The 16,324-nt window shown below is 36.4% G+C and overlaps 1 protein-coding gene across 2 annotated transcripts in view; it reads right to left on the bottom strand.

Annotated features, from left to right (window-relative positions):
- PPM1A (protein phosphatase, Mg2+/Mn2+ dependent 1A) overlaps positions 1–16,324 on the bottom strand; it is a 48,715-nt gene that overhangs the window by 9,460 nt on the left and 22,931 nt on the right. For both annotated transcript variants that reach the window (XM_050952675.1, XM_050952676.1), the window contains 3 exons: positions 10,282–11,135; positions 7,756–7,873; positions 1,914–2,022 (listed from right to left, as the gene is read on the bottom strand). In XM_050952675.1, coding sequence (XP_050808632.1) covers positions 1,914–2,022; positions 7,756–7,873; positions 10,282–11,115 — 1,061 coding nt within the window. In that variant the 5' untranslated portion in view covers positions 11,116–11,135. Of the gene's footprint in view, positions 1–1,913; positions 2,023–7,755; positions 7,874–10,281; positions 11,136–16,324 lie in introns of those variants that run through there.

Here is a 16,324-nt window from a genome sequence, read left to right on the forward strand (position 1 = left end):
GGCAACTCCCATCTTTTCATGTGCAGTATATTTATACCTGCCTACTGTATTTTTCACTCCATGCGTCTGATGAAGTGGGTTATAGCCCATGAAAGCTTATGCCTAAATAAATTTCTTAGTCTCTAAGGTGCCACAAGGACTCCTCGTTGTTTTTATGTAAAAGTTAAAAACATTCTTAAATCCCCATTGACTTCACCGCAATTTGAGCCGATTCTTTAAGTGCTGTGCCTGAACAGGGAATGGTTTCTTGAATCTGGGCCTAAGCTGCTATTGCATTTGTTCATTAACTAGCTAAATGCCTGCATCTCAGAGTAAACAAATCAGTGCATTCTCAGTTACACAGTTGATTTCAGGTATTGCAGATATTTCTTTAAAACAAAACCAATGAGCCATAACAACTGGTTTGCAAAATGATCACACACAAACACACACAAGAGAATCCTGAAGTTAGAAAAACCAACATAGGATGGGAGTAAAATTAGTCAATTTTTAGTCTCAACACTTACAGTCTACCTTAAAATTAGTTGCAGTCTAGATTATTTAAATCAACCAGGTAGTGTAATTGGCTAACATATACTGTGTCCTATAAACACATTAGTATCAAACAGAACAGATCTAACATCTCAGGATGATGTAGTTCTCCTACAACACAGGTAACAGTCTCCCATAAAAAGGTGTATTTTCACCACTTTCACTAGCACCATAAAAATATTCTTAAGTCAGGTGCAGCAGGATAGACTTGTTCACAAGCCCAATACAAGAAAAAAAAAACAGCTAGAAAGATGAGTCAAAAGAATGATACACATTCCAATTTAATGTTGCAATATTTAGATTTGCCAAATGTACTAACAATACCTCAGACTCAATAATGCTTCAAAGAAAATTAAATATATTCTAAAAATAGATACCACTCTGACATCTCATACTACCTGCTCTGTTTTCCTTTTTTTAAACACTGATACATTAGCACGAAAACAAGGTTTTTATTTCTTTAGAAGTTCATTCGCTCTGGAGTCTAGCTGTTTATTGCTCACTGGAAGTCATAACTCTGACATCACAAACAGAGATAATTTATCATAAAGACAGCTAAAAGAAAGCTATCATGCTTAAGCAAACACCACACTATGAAAATGATAAAATTTGAAATAGATGATTTATAATGTATTCATATTAAATACATTTTAAATAGAAAAATATTGGTTCGTGAGCAATCTATACTAAAATTGCTAGATTTATTGGACAGAGGAGCTTGAGATTTGAATTCTTTGACAGTTTAATGCTAATGTATTAAACTAGTTAAGTCTGTTTCAGACTATTTCTTCAAGACAACAAATCAAAATGAATTTGTATAAAGTTTTAAATTCAATCCCCTGCTTAGCCAGGGTGAGACAGTAATTTCCTTTAAAGGGAAAATTAGCTAAACAGCTTATAATTCTAAAAAAAGAGGTATACATTTAACAAAAAAGCAAAAGCAAAGAAAGCTGCCAAGTGAAGCATTAAATGCACTGAGTAATCGCTGTTTGTTAACTAAGTACATAAACTACTTTTCAAAATGAGCCATTATATGCATTATATTTCCCTTGCATCTTAAAAAGTAAAAGCAGTAAACATTTTAAAGCTACAATTAACAGAGGAGGCCACCCTTAAAAGCAGTCCATTCTTTCTACAACTATAGTTTGACGTTCACATATTTTTCATTTTAGAAACTATCATCCACAGTCAACCACGGTCTTGTTCAAGGATTTCTTTCCAAACTTCAAACAGATCAAAATGCGAAAAATATTAGTTGAGAATGGATGATGCCCTTTTGCTCCCCATAACCTTTATTTCAATTTATTTATTTTTAAGAGTGGCCTTACAAAAAGTCTCTGTTAATTTAGACCAAAAGCACATTTACACTAACGTAGACTCACTTGCTTGCCAATTCACCCCCTGGCGGGAGGTTTGGGATGCTCTCAGTTGCTAACGTACGCATCACGTGGACTAAGTCTGGTACTCCTTCACCCTGCTTCTTTATGATCTCTGGGAATCAGAAGTACTTTTTTTGTAAGTGCAGTCCAAATTTAACTTGAAAAGATTGAAACACTCAGTTTTATCAGAAAGCAGTATAACATTTTAAAAGACAGCATTTACCATGTTGGACACTGTCTGTAATCTTTGGTGCCATAACAAAAAAGCCAGTGTACCTGTAAAAAGCTATTGGATATTTGACAAAAAAAAATACCAACTATGATCTGTTCTTCATATAGTTCTATACTTCCAAAATCTTAATAATTTTGATTAGTATATTACACAACAAAGGGTATCTTAACAGGTAAACAAACTAGGTAGTTCTAAATAGGCTTCACTAGAACATAATTACTGTATTTTGCCAATGAAACATCCAGTGAAAAAGCCAGGTTTTAATGTCAATTTTTTATATGAATTGATGTTAAAAGGTTATTGACATGGTAGAAAATATAATATTTGGAAGAAACAAGAAGTTAGGTGTTTTGTTTAGAATATGCTTTATATAGTTATACCAGATGGCACAATATTAACATAAAAACATAAAAGTCATTATGCATCAACTGAGAAGAGTCAGGAATGTCAGAGTTAAGATACAACTCCATCCTTAACTCACCAAAGGGATATTTCAACAGAAGGTGATTTTACATACAACAAACCCAATCCACCTCTTCATCATATAAGCAAAAGAATCTCTGAAGTAGCCACCGCAAAGTGTGCTAAGAATAAAGTTACAGATAGCTAAACTTCTTAAGCCTCATCTTCTGAGGTGTTGAACACTCACATCTGAAGCTGAATTTAAGTTAGTTATCACCTGGGGGGGAGGAGGGGAAAAAAATCAGACTTCTTCCAGTTTTGTGATATCCGTTAAAATTTTTTACAAGGTAAATGAGAATTGTCTACTATCCCATGACATTTAAATTTATATAAATTTCTCAATGCACTAGAAAACTCCTTCAAAAGAAATTATTTAAGAAGGATATTTTATTAAATAATCAGCTTGGAGTTGTTGATCTCCAAGTGGATGTCAAGGCATGTGTACAATAATGTGCATGTACAGTTAAATATTCTTTATGTAGTAAAATCTTTCCAAAATGTATTTGAAAAAAAGTAGTTTGAACACATGGAGAACCCACTTCCAATTTAAATATTTTGACAATTTATCTTTTTATCCCAAATACTGAAAAAAATAATCAAGATGTACAATATACCATTTTAAACTCATATTGGTGAGCTAACGGCACACTAAAGTGTCTAAAACCAGTATACTTTCCTTTTAAATAAAAAAAGAGTACAAATTCATGAACTGATTTGTGTGCACGAAACAGGTTTTCTGGGCTGCAACCTTCTATGCAAAAAGTTTTAGCCCAATTTGTAGCCAGATTCTGTGCAAGTAACAGACACTGGAATGCCCTTACTTGGGCCTGGTCTACACTGGGCGGGGGTGGGGTGGGGTGTCGATGTAAGATACGCAACTTTAGCTACTGGAATGGCGTAGCTGAAGTCGACATATCTTATTTCGACTTACCTCCCATCCTCACGGCGCGGGATCGATGGCCACGGCTCCCCCGTCAACTCCGCTACTGCCGCTCACCCTGGTGGAGTTCCGGAGTCGACGGGAGCGCAACTGGGAATCGATATATTGCGCCTAGATGAGACGCAATGTATCGATCCCCGATAGATCGATCGCTACCTGCCGATCCGGCGGGTAGTCTGGCTATATCCTTGCAGTAGAATAACCAAATGTCAAAATTTGCAGTACAAAGTATTAGCTGTTTAGTTCTACATTTTAAGTAGGAAAGAAATCTATGTGACATTACACATTAGGCAAACATCTCAAAACTCAAATGTGCCACTTTCTTAAGAACTATGGCCAAACTTCATATTTTACCATCTAGCATTTAGTAAAAAGAATTCTAACACTCTTAAATCTGAATAAAAAGCAAAGATCTCAGATTTGGTTCGCCAAGTTCCTTTATTGTGTAATCTTCAACATCTAGTATATTCTACATCATTCTAAAGCTAAAGTTCTGCTGTACAAAAATAAAGGGATTTATAGTTTGCCTAAACTACACAGTTTCACAACCTAAAGCTGCAGTACATTTAACATACAGTCACACTAAATGAATACATTTATACTCGGAGAGAACTATAGATACAGTCTGAAATAACACTGATGACAACAAATGGAACCAATCCATTGCTTTTTTTTTTTTTTAAATAAGTAAGTATTAAATTCTCTTTTGTTTCAATGCATCTTGCATCCGTTTCTCTTTAACCTACTTTGAACCTTCTCAATGTTTTCACCATTTAAGACAGTGGGAAAAATGTACTTACACTAAAAATAAAGAATTCAAAATGTATCTACTTATTTCCTGTTTTGAATGGAAATTTCATATAAAATTCTTAAAAGTCTAACATTTCAGGTTTTGCTGAAAAATGGCCAGTTAATTTAAAACTATCCAGTTCAATTAATTCTGTGGATTACATGTATCTAATAACCAGATTTGTTATTGTGTTAAGTATGTATATGCTACAAAATCTGTTTTAAAGAATGGGGCAATTAGTTTAAGGAATGGGTTTTTTTTGTTTTTTTTTTTAAATTAAAAGAGTCAAACCAGCTCAGTAACTGGAGTAATAGTGCAACTAGAGTAATACATCTGGGAATGACTGATTAATCTTTTCCAGCCAGCAAGTCTTCAAAATCTTTTAGAAGCAACACTGATTTATTGGAAAGGGATGGCACAAAGATGTTTGGCCACTCATACTTCACCTCCTGTTAGACATTTTAAGCTCAAAATGTGAGCCACAGAAGTGTCCAATATTGATGCAAGAATGTAGGTTAAAGGAGTGGATAGTCTGGTGTAAGGGGGAAGAGTAGAAACCTATATCAGCCAAGTTTTTTTTATTCCCTTTTGTTGTTCAAGATGGCCATCAATACATGGCCTTCTTTACAGCACTAAGTACAACAAACTTTAATACGAAAATATTAAAATAAGATTTTACTGCACATTATGCGATGAAAAAATGCTTTTATGTAACTGATCAACAAGAAAATGAGGTTAAATTATATTTTAATATACATTACTTGGACTATGTTTGATCATCAAATTGCCTATTTTGTTATATAACTGCTATGTACTGCAGTGCTCATTCACAAAATTTCCATTTTATTGGATTTTAATTTTCTAAATTAGACATTACAGACTGGTAAAAACCACTTTCAGAATTTCTTTACATTTACCAATTTCTTCAACTGAAATTGTAGCTTTTAAAATTTTAAACACTGCATTATTACTAAGGTATTTCAAGATAACAGTAGTAAGATTATTCAGCACAGTGTTGAAAGTTCCAGAAATGGCCATATTAGTCCCACCTCAGTAAACAATATTGTATATTAAATTCCCAGCATGAAACGATATTATTTTAATTGCATAAATATGGTTAAGTTTAATGTAATAAAGTGACATTGTGGCTTGAGTTTCCCTTTCTTACATATAGTCCCAAAAATTTCACTCATGCTAATGAGGGCTGTAAGTTCAGAAACTATGTAATGTTATAAACTGCTATAAGGTTGCATATTTTGCTTATAATAAAAAGTGTAAATACTATTTCTGCGTGCATTATCAAAGGGAAAAAATGTTTACATCCAAGAAAAAATAACTTTAAAACAAAGTGTGGACTCTAAAGGGGTAGCAGCAATATATTTTTCTAAATGTGTCCACTGAATTAGGATTAAAGTGCTTTATATCATGTAAATTCCCCCCATTCACACAAAAATGAAGTTTCACTTGTCCCTGAAATGTGTTATTTCTAAAAATGCAAGAAACTCAGAAACCAAACAAAAGGCATTTGTTCCCTACGTCAGTGGTTCTCAAAGCTGGTCCACCGCTTGTTCAGGGAAAGCCCCTGGCGGGCCGGGCCGGTTTGTTTACCTGCCGCGTCTGCAGGTTCGGCTGATCGTGGCTCCCACTGGCTGCAGTTCGCCGCTCCAGGCCAATGGGGGCTGTGGGAAGTGGCTCGGGCCGAGGGATGTGCTGGCTGCCACTTCCCGCAGCCCCCATTGGTCTGGAGCGGTGAACCATGGCCAGTGGGAGCCACGATCGGTCGAACCTGCAGATGCGGCAGGTAAACAAACCAGCCCGGCCCGCCAGTGGCTTTCCCTGAACAAGCAGCGGACCGGCTTTGAGAATCACTGCCCTACACCATAACCGTATGCAGTTCTAATACTTAGAATCTTCATTCAGCAATATCTGGACGTGATGTTCCCATTCCATCTACTGTAATACACATAGGCCAATGGGGTCAGTTAACAGGGATGCAACCTTAACTCTAAGACCACAGTATATTCAAGTTAAGTCAAATCTCCAAGATTTTTAACATTTAAAAGGAAAAAAGTTCATGAGGCATTTATATAATTCATCAGTCATTGATATGACAAACCCTAAGAGCTGTGCATATCATGCCAATGCATGTTATTAGGGACTCTTACCCTGGATATTAGTAACATGATATATTCATAATAACCAATTAAAATCTAGATCCTCAATATGTTTCCATTTGAAAAATATTAATGTCATCTATGTACTAAACTGCATGTGTACAGTAAGTTTTAGATATTTAGGAAATTTAATATTTAGGAGATCTGAGCAAATCAGGAGTAGCTGCTTCTTAAATCCCAGTCTCTGCTTCAGTTTTTAATACCCAAAGGCACTACAGTCCAGATAAAACATAAATTTAGTATTTTTGTAAAGTCAACACATTTCTAGCTATATGGCACAAAGTGCCTGAAACAGTTCCACTTCTGTTTCCCTTTTAAAATTAAAAAAAAACACAAATGTAAATATAATTTGCTTTTTAAAAAGTTACTGGCAGGATGGTACATTATATGCCTGGCTTCAGTTCAGTAAGAATGTTTAAGGTGTAGCTATAACAGAAATGTTGATAGGCTTTTACTCTTAAATATCATATTAGCAAGCGCTACTATGTTAACAGTAACATTGCTGTGACCCTTAAATCATCATACAATATACTTATTAGGGCCATGTAACTGAACATAGCTTTACAGAAAAATGGCACTCAAATTACCATCTTCAAAAATATGCTGCCAGATTTCATTCAAATGCACATGCCAGGAATCAGAATTTACTGGTCTGAAGTTAATGACGCCAATGGAGTCATCAAGAACTTTGAGTACAAGTAGATTACTTTCCTCTGCCATCCTAAAATCTCCAGGGCCATAAGCTTCTGCAGTTTCTGTTTTAGTAGCATTTTGTCATGACATACAGCATACATCCAACAGAATACAGGAGTGCCTTTTTCAGAGATGTACATGTAGGCTACATCTACACCTGGAGCTAGAGGTGTGATTCCCAACTCATGCAGACACACTTGTATTCGCTCAAAAAATAGTAATGTTGCCACAGTGGCAAGGGCAGCAGTGAGCATGAGCAAAGGCTATCCATCCTGCCTATGTATCTCAGGGTCCAGGAGCCTTTGTACTCTGTGTACCTAGCCTGTGCCACTGTCCGATGCAGCCCATACTACCACAGCTACACTACTATTTTTAGAGCACTAGCTCAACGTCTATGCAAGCTAGGAATCACACCTCCTAGTTCCAAGTGCAGACAGCTTAAACGTCCAATGGCACTTAAAGGTTTAATAAAAAAAAACCTACATGTGTTAAGAGTTTAGTTGTTTGGGGGACTGCTTAGAAACAAAGCTACTTATTTTTTTTAAATGATCCACCTTCTACTCTGCTTTCCAGGTACTTGTCCAACTCTGCCTCTCTCTTCACCGCCTCTGGCAATACCTTTGGTGCATTTGGAAAACAGATCAAAATCACACTCATGTTGTCTCGACTTCCCTGGTAGGGAGAAAAAAAAAACAAAACAGTTGAGACAATATCCTGTATCCAATGAATAATACACACTCTGATTTTATTCCACATCTATATCAAAGCAGTTTATAATTATTTAAAATAATTAAAATAAAAAATTAATTTAATTTAAAATAATTAAAAAATCAAATTTTTAAAATAAATTGCTAATCATGTGAAACTAGAAAACTTTCTTCCATCATACCATTAAATAAAAAATTGTATCATTTGCAAATAACACTGTTCAAGAAGTCTGCATGTTGAGTATCATTCAGTACAAACAAGCTTTTAAATATATTTTAACTTTTTTCTTCACGATTGATGTTTACAATGAGCCTATAGTTGATGACTCCCATCTTGCTGAATGCTGAAATTATTTGCAAAACTAACAACATGGGAGATTTATTATTGAGATTTATAAAACCTGTTTCCATCCTGCTTAAATATTAATATCGTTTGGAGGGAAAGGTTACATTAGTTGTACGTATATTAAATGCTTAATTGGGAACATTTAAGATATCTGAAGCCGGTTATAAAGAAAAATAAAAAAAAACCAACTTAGACAACTAAAAATATTGCTAATGTCAAATGTGCATTTTCCGTAAATGACAGTTCCCTACAGCTGGCCTAAGGGTCAATCATTAAGAAGTAGTATATGTAACATACACATTTTCATTTGCACATGAAAAATATTTCTCACTTTGTAAACTTTTAGAATAAAAGTGAGCAAAATAAGCACAACTTCAATAAAATACTTGATAGCAGTACTGTACAACCACACCTTGCAGAAAAAAGTACTAAATATTGATTTAAATGATTTTCCAACTGTTCAAGGCCCTACTCTGCAAACACTTACATAGATGCTGAACTTTAAACACAGGTAGTCCAACTGAAGCCAATGAGACTACTCATGTGAATAATGGTAAGCACGGATGCAAGTATTTGCAAGATTGGTGCTTAAACCATGCAGCTATTAAAAAGCAGTATTATCCTGTGGTATTTACATTTTCCAGACTAGCGCAGCTGAAATTATAAATGAAAAATTGGCAGTGAATGAAGTTTAACTTTTTAAAATGATAGAAAATATTTATGCAATGTTGTTGTAGCAACGTTTGTCCCAGGATATTGGAGAGACAAGGTGGGTGAGGTAATATCTTTTATTGGACCAACTTCTGCTGGTAAGAGATCCCAAAAGAAGAGCTCCACAGAAGTCCAGTATCTCTCACCAACAGAAGCTGGTCCAATAAAAGATATTACCTCACCCACTTGTCTCTAGAAAACTATTACATAGTTAACAGGGTCATTGTTTCATATCTCTTTAGAGAAACGGTGCCAATACTAATGATGCTATCTTGCCTTTATTTACAGCTTACATATCAAAGCTCAGTTTTATAAATACGATTAAATGCTTGTCTAGGGACAGTTAAAACAAACTATTACATTTTAACAATGTTCAGTCTGTCCTATTGAGTAACAGAACAACCTTTCATTTTGTTTACAGAAACATACAAATTCGGACTCATTGCATATAAAAACAATCACAAAATCTGTATTCGTTAAGTAAAACTGTGCCTGTCTTCTTGAGCAGATATAATTAGTTGGACTCCTGGACATCAAAAAGCTATACAAAATGATTTGCAAGTAACTGTATAATAAAATTTTTCTTTATGCAGAAGTAAAAGTATATAAAGAACAATTTAAAAAAATCAGATCAAAGATTTCAGTAGTTAATTGAAGTTCTTAATTTTAGAAATCAAAATTCAGTCATTTTGCAATGGTTTTGGCATGATTCAGACAGAAATGCTACATTTCTCAATGACAGAAGAGGAAAAAATAAAATTGTTTGTGCCTTTTACTTACTTTTTGTAAGGTATAAAAGCAGCTTATTCATTTTTTCCATTTCCTTTCTTTAATCTTAGAAATAGATCATTTCTCCTCAGCTACTAAATTTTCCACTCACCAATTCTCAAGTACTTCAGCCTCTATGCGAAACGTGATGCAAGACTGATATTTCTATCAAATGTTTTAAAATTCATTTTTATTACATTGTGAAGCAGCAAAAAGGGACTGTTTTAAACAATGACCAAGGGAAATAAAAGTGCCAACTGATCTGCAATAGATCACAACATATTTTTACATGATTTAAACTCCTAACCAAATAAGGAGGCCTATTATCGAAGCTCAAGTGCCCTTATTATTTGCTGTTCCTAGTTATATCCCCAATGGCATTCTAGTAAGTGGCATCATATAGTTATTGTTACAAAATTGTACAGAAACTAAACTTCAGCTACTCTATAGATCTGAACTGAAATTTATTTTCATCTTGTTGACAACAGAAAAACTCCTACTACTGTACTGAAAACATAATAGGTTTCGCCTCTCAAAATTCTGGCTACCTTGTACAAGCAGGTGTCGACTATCTCATTGCAAACTTTCTCAAGGTCATCAGTGACTTCAAGTCTGGATCTTACAAAGTCACAGAGCTCTTCATTTCCCATAACATCCCAGATACCATCACAAGCCAGTATGATAAACTGATCATCTTCTTCTGATCTCTCAATTTCGTAAACTTCAGGCTCAGGTGAGACAAGCTGCTCTGTAGGGCCTTTCCCATGGACACATTTGTAATCAAAGTCCCCAAGAGCTCTAGACACAGCAAGAGAGCCATTCACACGTTGAATCATTACAGAACCACCTGCATTCTGTATACGCTCTTTCTCCAGTGGATTACTTGGTTTGTGATCTTGTGTGAAGAAGTGAACCTTCCTGTTTCTACAAAGTAAACCTCTTGAGTCTCCACAGTTGATGAAGTAAGTGTGTTGAGGAGAAATCATGACACCCACCGCTGTTGACCCGCTTCTATCTGCACCATGTTTCTTCTCAGAGATTACTCTCATATGTTCATCAATTTGCAGAAAACCTGTTCTGATTCCACTCTTTACACTTTCCACAGAGGGTGGTCCATCGGACCCTTTAAAATCCTGGTTGCTTGTGATGTGATCTAATAAATGCTCACAGCAGTACTTGGCAACCTGGGATCCAGCATGCCCATCATATACCGCAAAAAATGACCATCCATCAAGTCCATTTGGCAAACCAATAACAGCTGTATGTGCATCCTCCATCTCAACTCGCCAACCTTGCATACTACTTAGCCCATAACGTAGCCCATTACCCTGCCCTTGGGCATTATGCTTCTCCATCTTTGGCTTGTCTAAAAATGCTCCCATGATGACTTGTTCCTTCAGTTCTAAGGAAAAAAGAATATTATTGTTAAGCTATATCAACAAAACAAGTAACCATTTAAACATGTTACTAGAAACTATGAAACATAGAAAATGTTACTTAAATAATATTAAGGTAAGACACAAATGAAGATGGGAAATAAAAATTGATGGCTAACTTTTGGTCCTTAATTCAATATTTTACATCATAACAAGTTAACTAAAATGTCAGCCTTAACTCTGAACTGCCCTGTTTTGCATTTGTTGTTGATTTAAGTAAGGACTTCACTACTAATTGAGTGTACTCTGTATGTTTTTGTAAATATTTAAGCTGTAACCATGCATGAAGAAGGGTTTACATGAGTTTAGTGTCTGTGGTTTTCATCAAAACACTTGTAGTGAAAATAAGTCTAATAAAAACCACCATTCAAACTACTTTAACTAACAGACATCTTAGACTTTTGGTTAGTTTTTACAGCAACTAACTTCTCAGATGTCTATTTTATGGTCCAGATGTGTTTAAAACGTCAAACTTTCTGTGTGCTTATACTTCAAGGAGGAAAACTACCTTTGACATGTTTGCAGGAATCTGTTTGGAAATAAAATTACAAGTATTAGAAATTCACATTTCATATGTTGCAGTAAGCACATTTTATTTTAATATTTTCTTTATTCACTTTTATGTGGGCACAGACAACCAAGCATATATTTGTGCACAAAAAACACTATTAATGCTTTTAAATAGTGTAAATCAACTGGTCTATCTTGACTGCTCTGTACTCTCATACCCTAGCCATTCGTCTTGCCCTTTTAAGCCCTACCAGTTTAACTTCATAGTCATTAAATCACCCAAATCAGCTCAAATTTTACATGCTCTGAAGTTTTCCACCATTTGGACTGTGCAACCTGTCGTGATGCAACACAAGATAAAGAAAAGTTGGAAAAATCCTATTCCACCTAACAATTGATACGCTAAGCATAATATTGACTAGGAAAGAGTCCCCAACTTCAGGGTGCCCGAGGTCCAAACAAGGCTGCTATTCTGACAGAGCATTTCATTTATGTGTGTTGCTTTTCAAGGGGTAAACATGCATATAAAGGAACTAGTCCACACTGTCTTAAGGATGACAACAACACTTTATTCCATCAGAACATTAAATATCTCTAAGGAAAAAATTAATCCTGGTAGCTTTCCAGATAATTTCTACCCCGGCCCCCACTCCTTTGGAAGCAAAACATGCATACTCTAGCTCACACAGCCCAAGAGGAAAGAGAGATAAACAGTGAAGTAGCAAAATCTGAGATGATACAAAATTGCTTAAGATAAGTCCAAAGCAAACTGTGAAGAGTTACAAAGGGATCTCACAAAACTGGGTGTCTGGGCAACAAAATAGGAGATGAAATTCAATGTTGATCAATTCATAGTAATGCACATAATCCAAACTATATATACAAAATACAAATGGGCTCTAAATTAGCTGGTATCACTCAAGAAAGATCTTGAAGTCATTGTGCGAAGTTCTCTGAAAACATCCACTTAATGTGCAATAGCAGTCAAAAAAAGCTAACAATGCTAGGAACCACTAGGAAAGGGATAGATAACGTGACATAAAATATCATAATGCTATTTTATAAATCCATGGTACACTCTGAATACTATGTGCAGTTCTGGTCACCCATCTCAAAAAAGATTAAAATGGGAAAAGGTACAGAAGGGCAGCAAAGATGATTAAGGATATGGAACAGCTTCAATATCAGGAGAGATTAAAAAGACTGGGACTTTTCAGCTGGGAAAGGGACACCTAAGGGGAAAATATAATAGAGGTCTATAAAATGATGAATGGTGTGGAGAAAAGGAATAAAGAAGTGTTATTTACTCCTTCACATGAACACAAGAACCAGGGGTCACCCAATGAAATTAACAGGCAGCAGGTTCAAAACAAACAGAAGGATGTACTTCTTCACATAATGCAATGGCAACCTGTGGAACTCATTTCCAGGGGATGTTGTGATGGTCAAAAACATAACGAGGTTCAAAAAAAATTAGATAAGTTCATGGAGGGTAGGTCCATCAATGCCCTGGGTGTCCTTAGCCTCCAACTGTCAGAAGCTGGGACTGGATGACAGGAGATGGATCACGCAATGATTGCCTGTTCAAGTTCATTCCCTCTGAAGCACCTGGCATTGGCCATTGTTGGAAGACAAGATGCTTGGCGAGATGGACCACTGGTCTGACCCAGTATGCCTATTCTTATGTTCTCAGAGTATTTACATTTGATCTGAAAGTGACAATATATTCAAATATATGTATATGCTGCCTATGAACAAAATCCTGTATATAACCATATCTACATTACAGAATTAAGTTGATTTAAATTACGACAATCATAAACCACTGTATTACATTGCTTGCGCATATTCATACAATGATCCTTGTGTCAGCGCAGTGCATCCACAGTTGTTGCTCTGGCACCAACAGATGGAGCAGTGCACTGTTGGTAGCGACCCACTGTGAAAATCACCACCTTCTCTTGCTAGGAGTTCTGGGAAGGGATCACAGTGCACCATGAGGGCAGGATCATTGCCCCATGATGCAGTTTTTTCTGTCCCATAATTCTCAGGGCTTCTGACTAGGTTACATGCTGTTTTTCAACGGCTCCCATAAACTTTGCACCCGTCATGTCTGCCTGAAAGCATGGATCCTGCACTGCTCACCAGTCTTGTGATGAACATTATGAATGCAACGTGGCTCATCGTGCAGTATTTCATGAAGCGACATGTTTTTGGCACCATACCAGAGCGATGGTTTGCCTCCCTTGCTGTCTGGTACACCTGCCTCAGCTCCTTGATCTTCGCACAGCATTGACGTGTATCCTTTTTGTGCCCCTTCTGATCCATGCCACAAGCAATTTGCTCATAGGCGCCAAAGCTCCTACAGCTAGATCAGAGCTGTGACTGCATAGCCTCTTCTCCCCACAGACCCAACAGATCCAGCAACTCTGGTGCACTTCCTGCAGGAGTGCGTTTGATGCAGAAAGCAAGCATTGTCAGCTAGGAAGATGCAAGGTGAGCTGTCCACACCGAGCAAACAGGAAGTGGAAATTTCAAAAATTCCTGGAGCTTTAAAGGGTGTATACCTGTGTACCTGCAGCAGAGTAGAAACCGCTTACCAGTAGTCACGACAGGCATTGTGGGACACATTCTGGAGCTACTTAGGGCAACATAAGCAAGCGCACAATCTATACTGACACTGTGTTGCTCTAACTTCGTCGCAAAAAGCTCTATGCCACTTATTAGGTGGTTTTATTAGGTCAGCATAGCAGGAGAATTAAATCAGCAGGAGAAGCATTATTGAGTGTACACCTCCCCAGTTTTGTCGACAAAAACTGACTTTTGTCGACAAAGTGCCAGCGGCCAAAGTGCACATTTGTTCTACATTATTTAATATAAGAAATATAATTTTAGCTATACTACCACAATATTCTGGATTTGAACAAATTAATTTAAAAAATTATTCCCATAGCAACTGTAGCTAAGGCATGCACAATGTATATACTGTTATCTAAGTCTTATAAGCATATATAAAATATTACACATATGAAAAGGGTCATGCCACAATTGCTATAGAGTATACCATCTTGACAATGCATTTCTCTCTCCAGCGTATCATCCCGCTGAAATCATATACTGACCTAAACCCCACTCGTTTATACAGTGTTACAATAATTCAAAAATAGAATTATTTCCTAGAAAACTACAGCTCACTTATTCCACTATAACATTCCTCGAATGTTTTGGAATGAACTTCAATAGCATAAAAAGTATTAACAATGGAATTTAATCAATTCAATAATTTCACGTTTTAATTCAAGACTTGAAAATCTGAGTATAAAATAAGAATTTAGCAGAGTAATTTCATGTTTTGTAAAGTATTTCTTACCTCTTGCTACTGTGTAAACCATTTGCACAAAAAGGAAAAGTGAATATACAGAGAATACAGTAAAACTGACTATACACAAAGTGCTTGTCAAATGCAAACTACACAAACTAGATTTTTTCCTCTAATCTTTAAATTACAAGGGTTTTAGGAGTTAACTTTTAACGGAAATAGAAACAAAACATTCAGATAGAGGTGTGCTTTTTAAGTTGGTGTTTCCCTTTTCATTAAGGTTTTTGTATACATTTTTGAAAAGACAGTATCTTTGACTACGAGGCCTTTTATTAAGACAGACTGACCATATACAACCTTAGCAATCCTCAGTGGAAAACTGTTCAGTTAATTTTTGGAGTAATTTATGTACCCCGACTCCAGTCAAGTTAGTTTCATCACCAATATGAGGGTAGGTCAAAGCTCTTGCTATCTTGTCTAGACTAGAATTTAAAGGTGAGAGGTTTGCATGTGAATATATTTTTAAAATCTAATGTAGCAGTAAATATAATCAGACTGGAGGATCACCACAACGTGGTTGTGGAACTCGCCCTAGGAAATTTAGTTATTCAGAGCCTACAGCAGGGGTAGACAAACTACGGCCTGCGGGACTCTCCTGCCCGGCCCCCGAGCTCCTCTGAAGAGAGCATTAAATGAAGGCATATATGGTTTATCATGTTTTTTGTGAAAGTATGATTAATGACAATGCCACTCTACATAAAATTTTAGTCAACAGGAAAGTTCTTCACTTCTGCTCCAAGCTGGCTTAAAAAATATAGATTTGCACCTAGGAAACTTTCACCTAGGAGCAAGGTGCTAAGCCTTCAGTTTCTGCAGAATTTCAGCTTTCATTTGAAAAATAAATTTCTGCAAATTAATTTCTTGCAAAAATAGCTTTAGATTCAGCTAAAGCACTGCCTTTCTGAGTCCGCAAACAAAGCTCAAAAGTTTCAACAGTGCCTCTGCTGGCATTCCTAGCTTCCCCACACAGTGCAGTAGGCTGAAATATACAGGATTCTGGTCAGTATGACTACTGCTACTCAAAACCTTGTAGGAAAACAGTAAGGGCTTGTCTACATCACAAAGTTGCAGCGCTGGTGAGGGGGTTACAGCGCTGCAACTTAGGAGGTGTACACATCTGCAGGGCATCACCAGCGCTGCAACTCCCTGTTTGCAGCGCTGGCCGTACTCCCGTTTTGTCTCGGGTGTAGAGGATCCAGTGCTGGTGATCCAGCGCTGGTAATCAAGTGTAGACACTTACCAGCGCTTTTCTTGACCTCCGTGGAA

The sequence above is a fragment of the Gopherus flavomarginatus genome, chromosome 5, assembly GCF_025201925.1.
Source record: "Gopherus flavomarginatus isolate rGopFla2 chromosome 5, rGopFla2.mat.asm, whole genome shotgun sequence".
In the NCBI taxonomy this organism is placed as follows: Eukaryota; Metazoa; Chordata; order Testudines; family Testudinidae; genus Gopherus; species Gopherus flavomarginatus.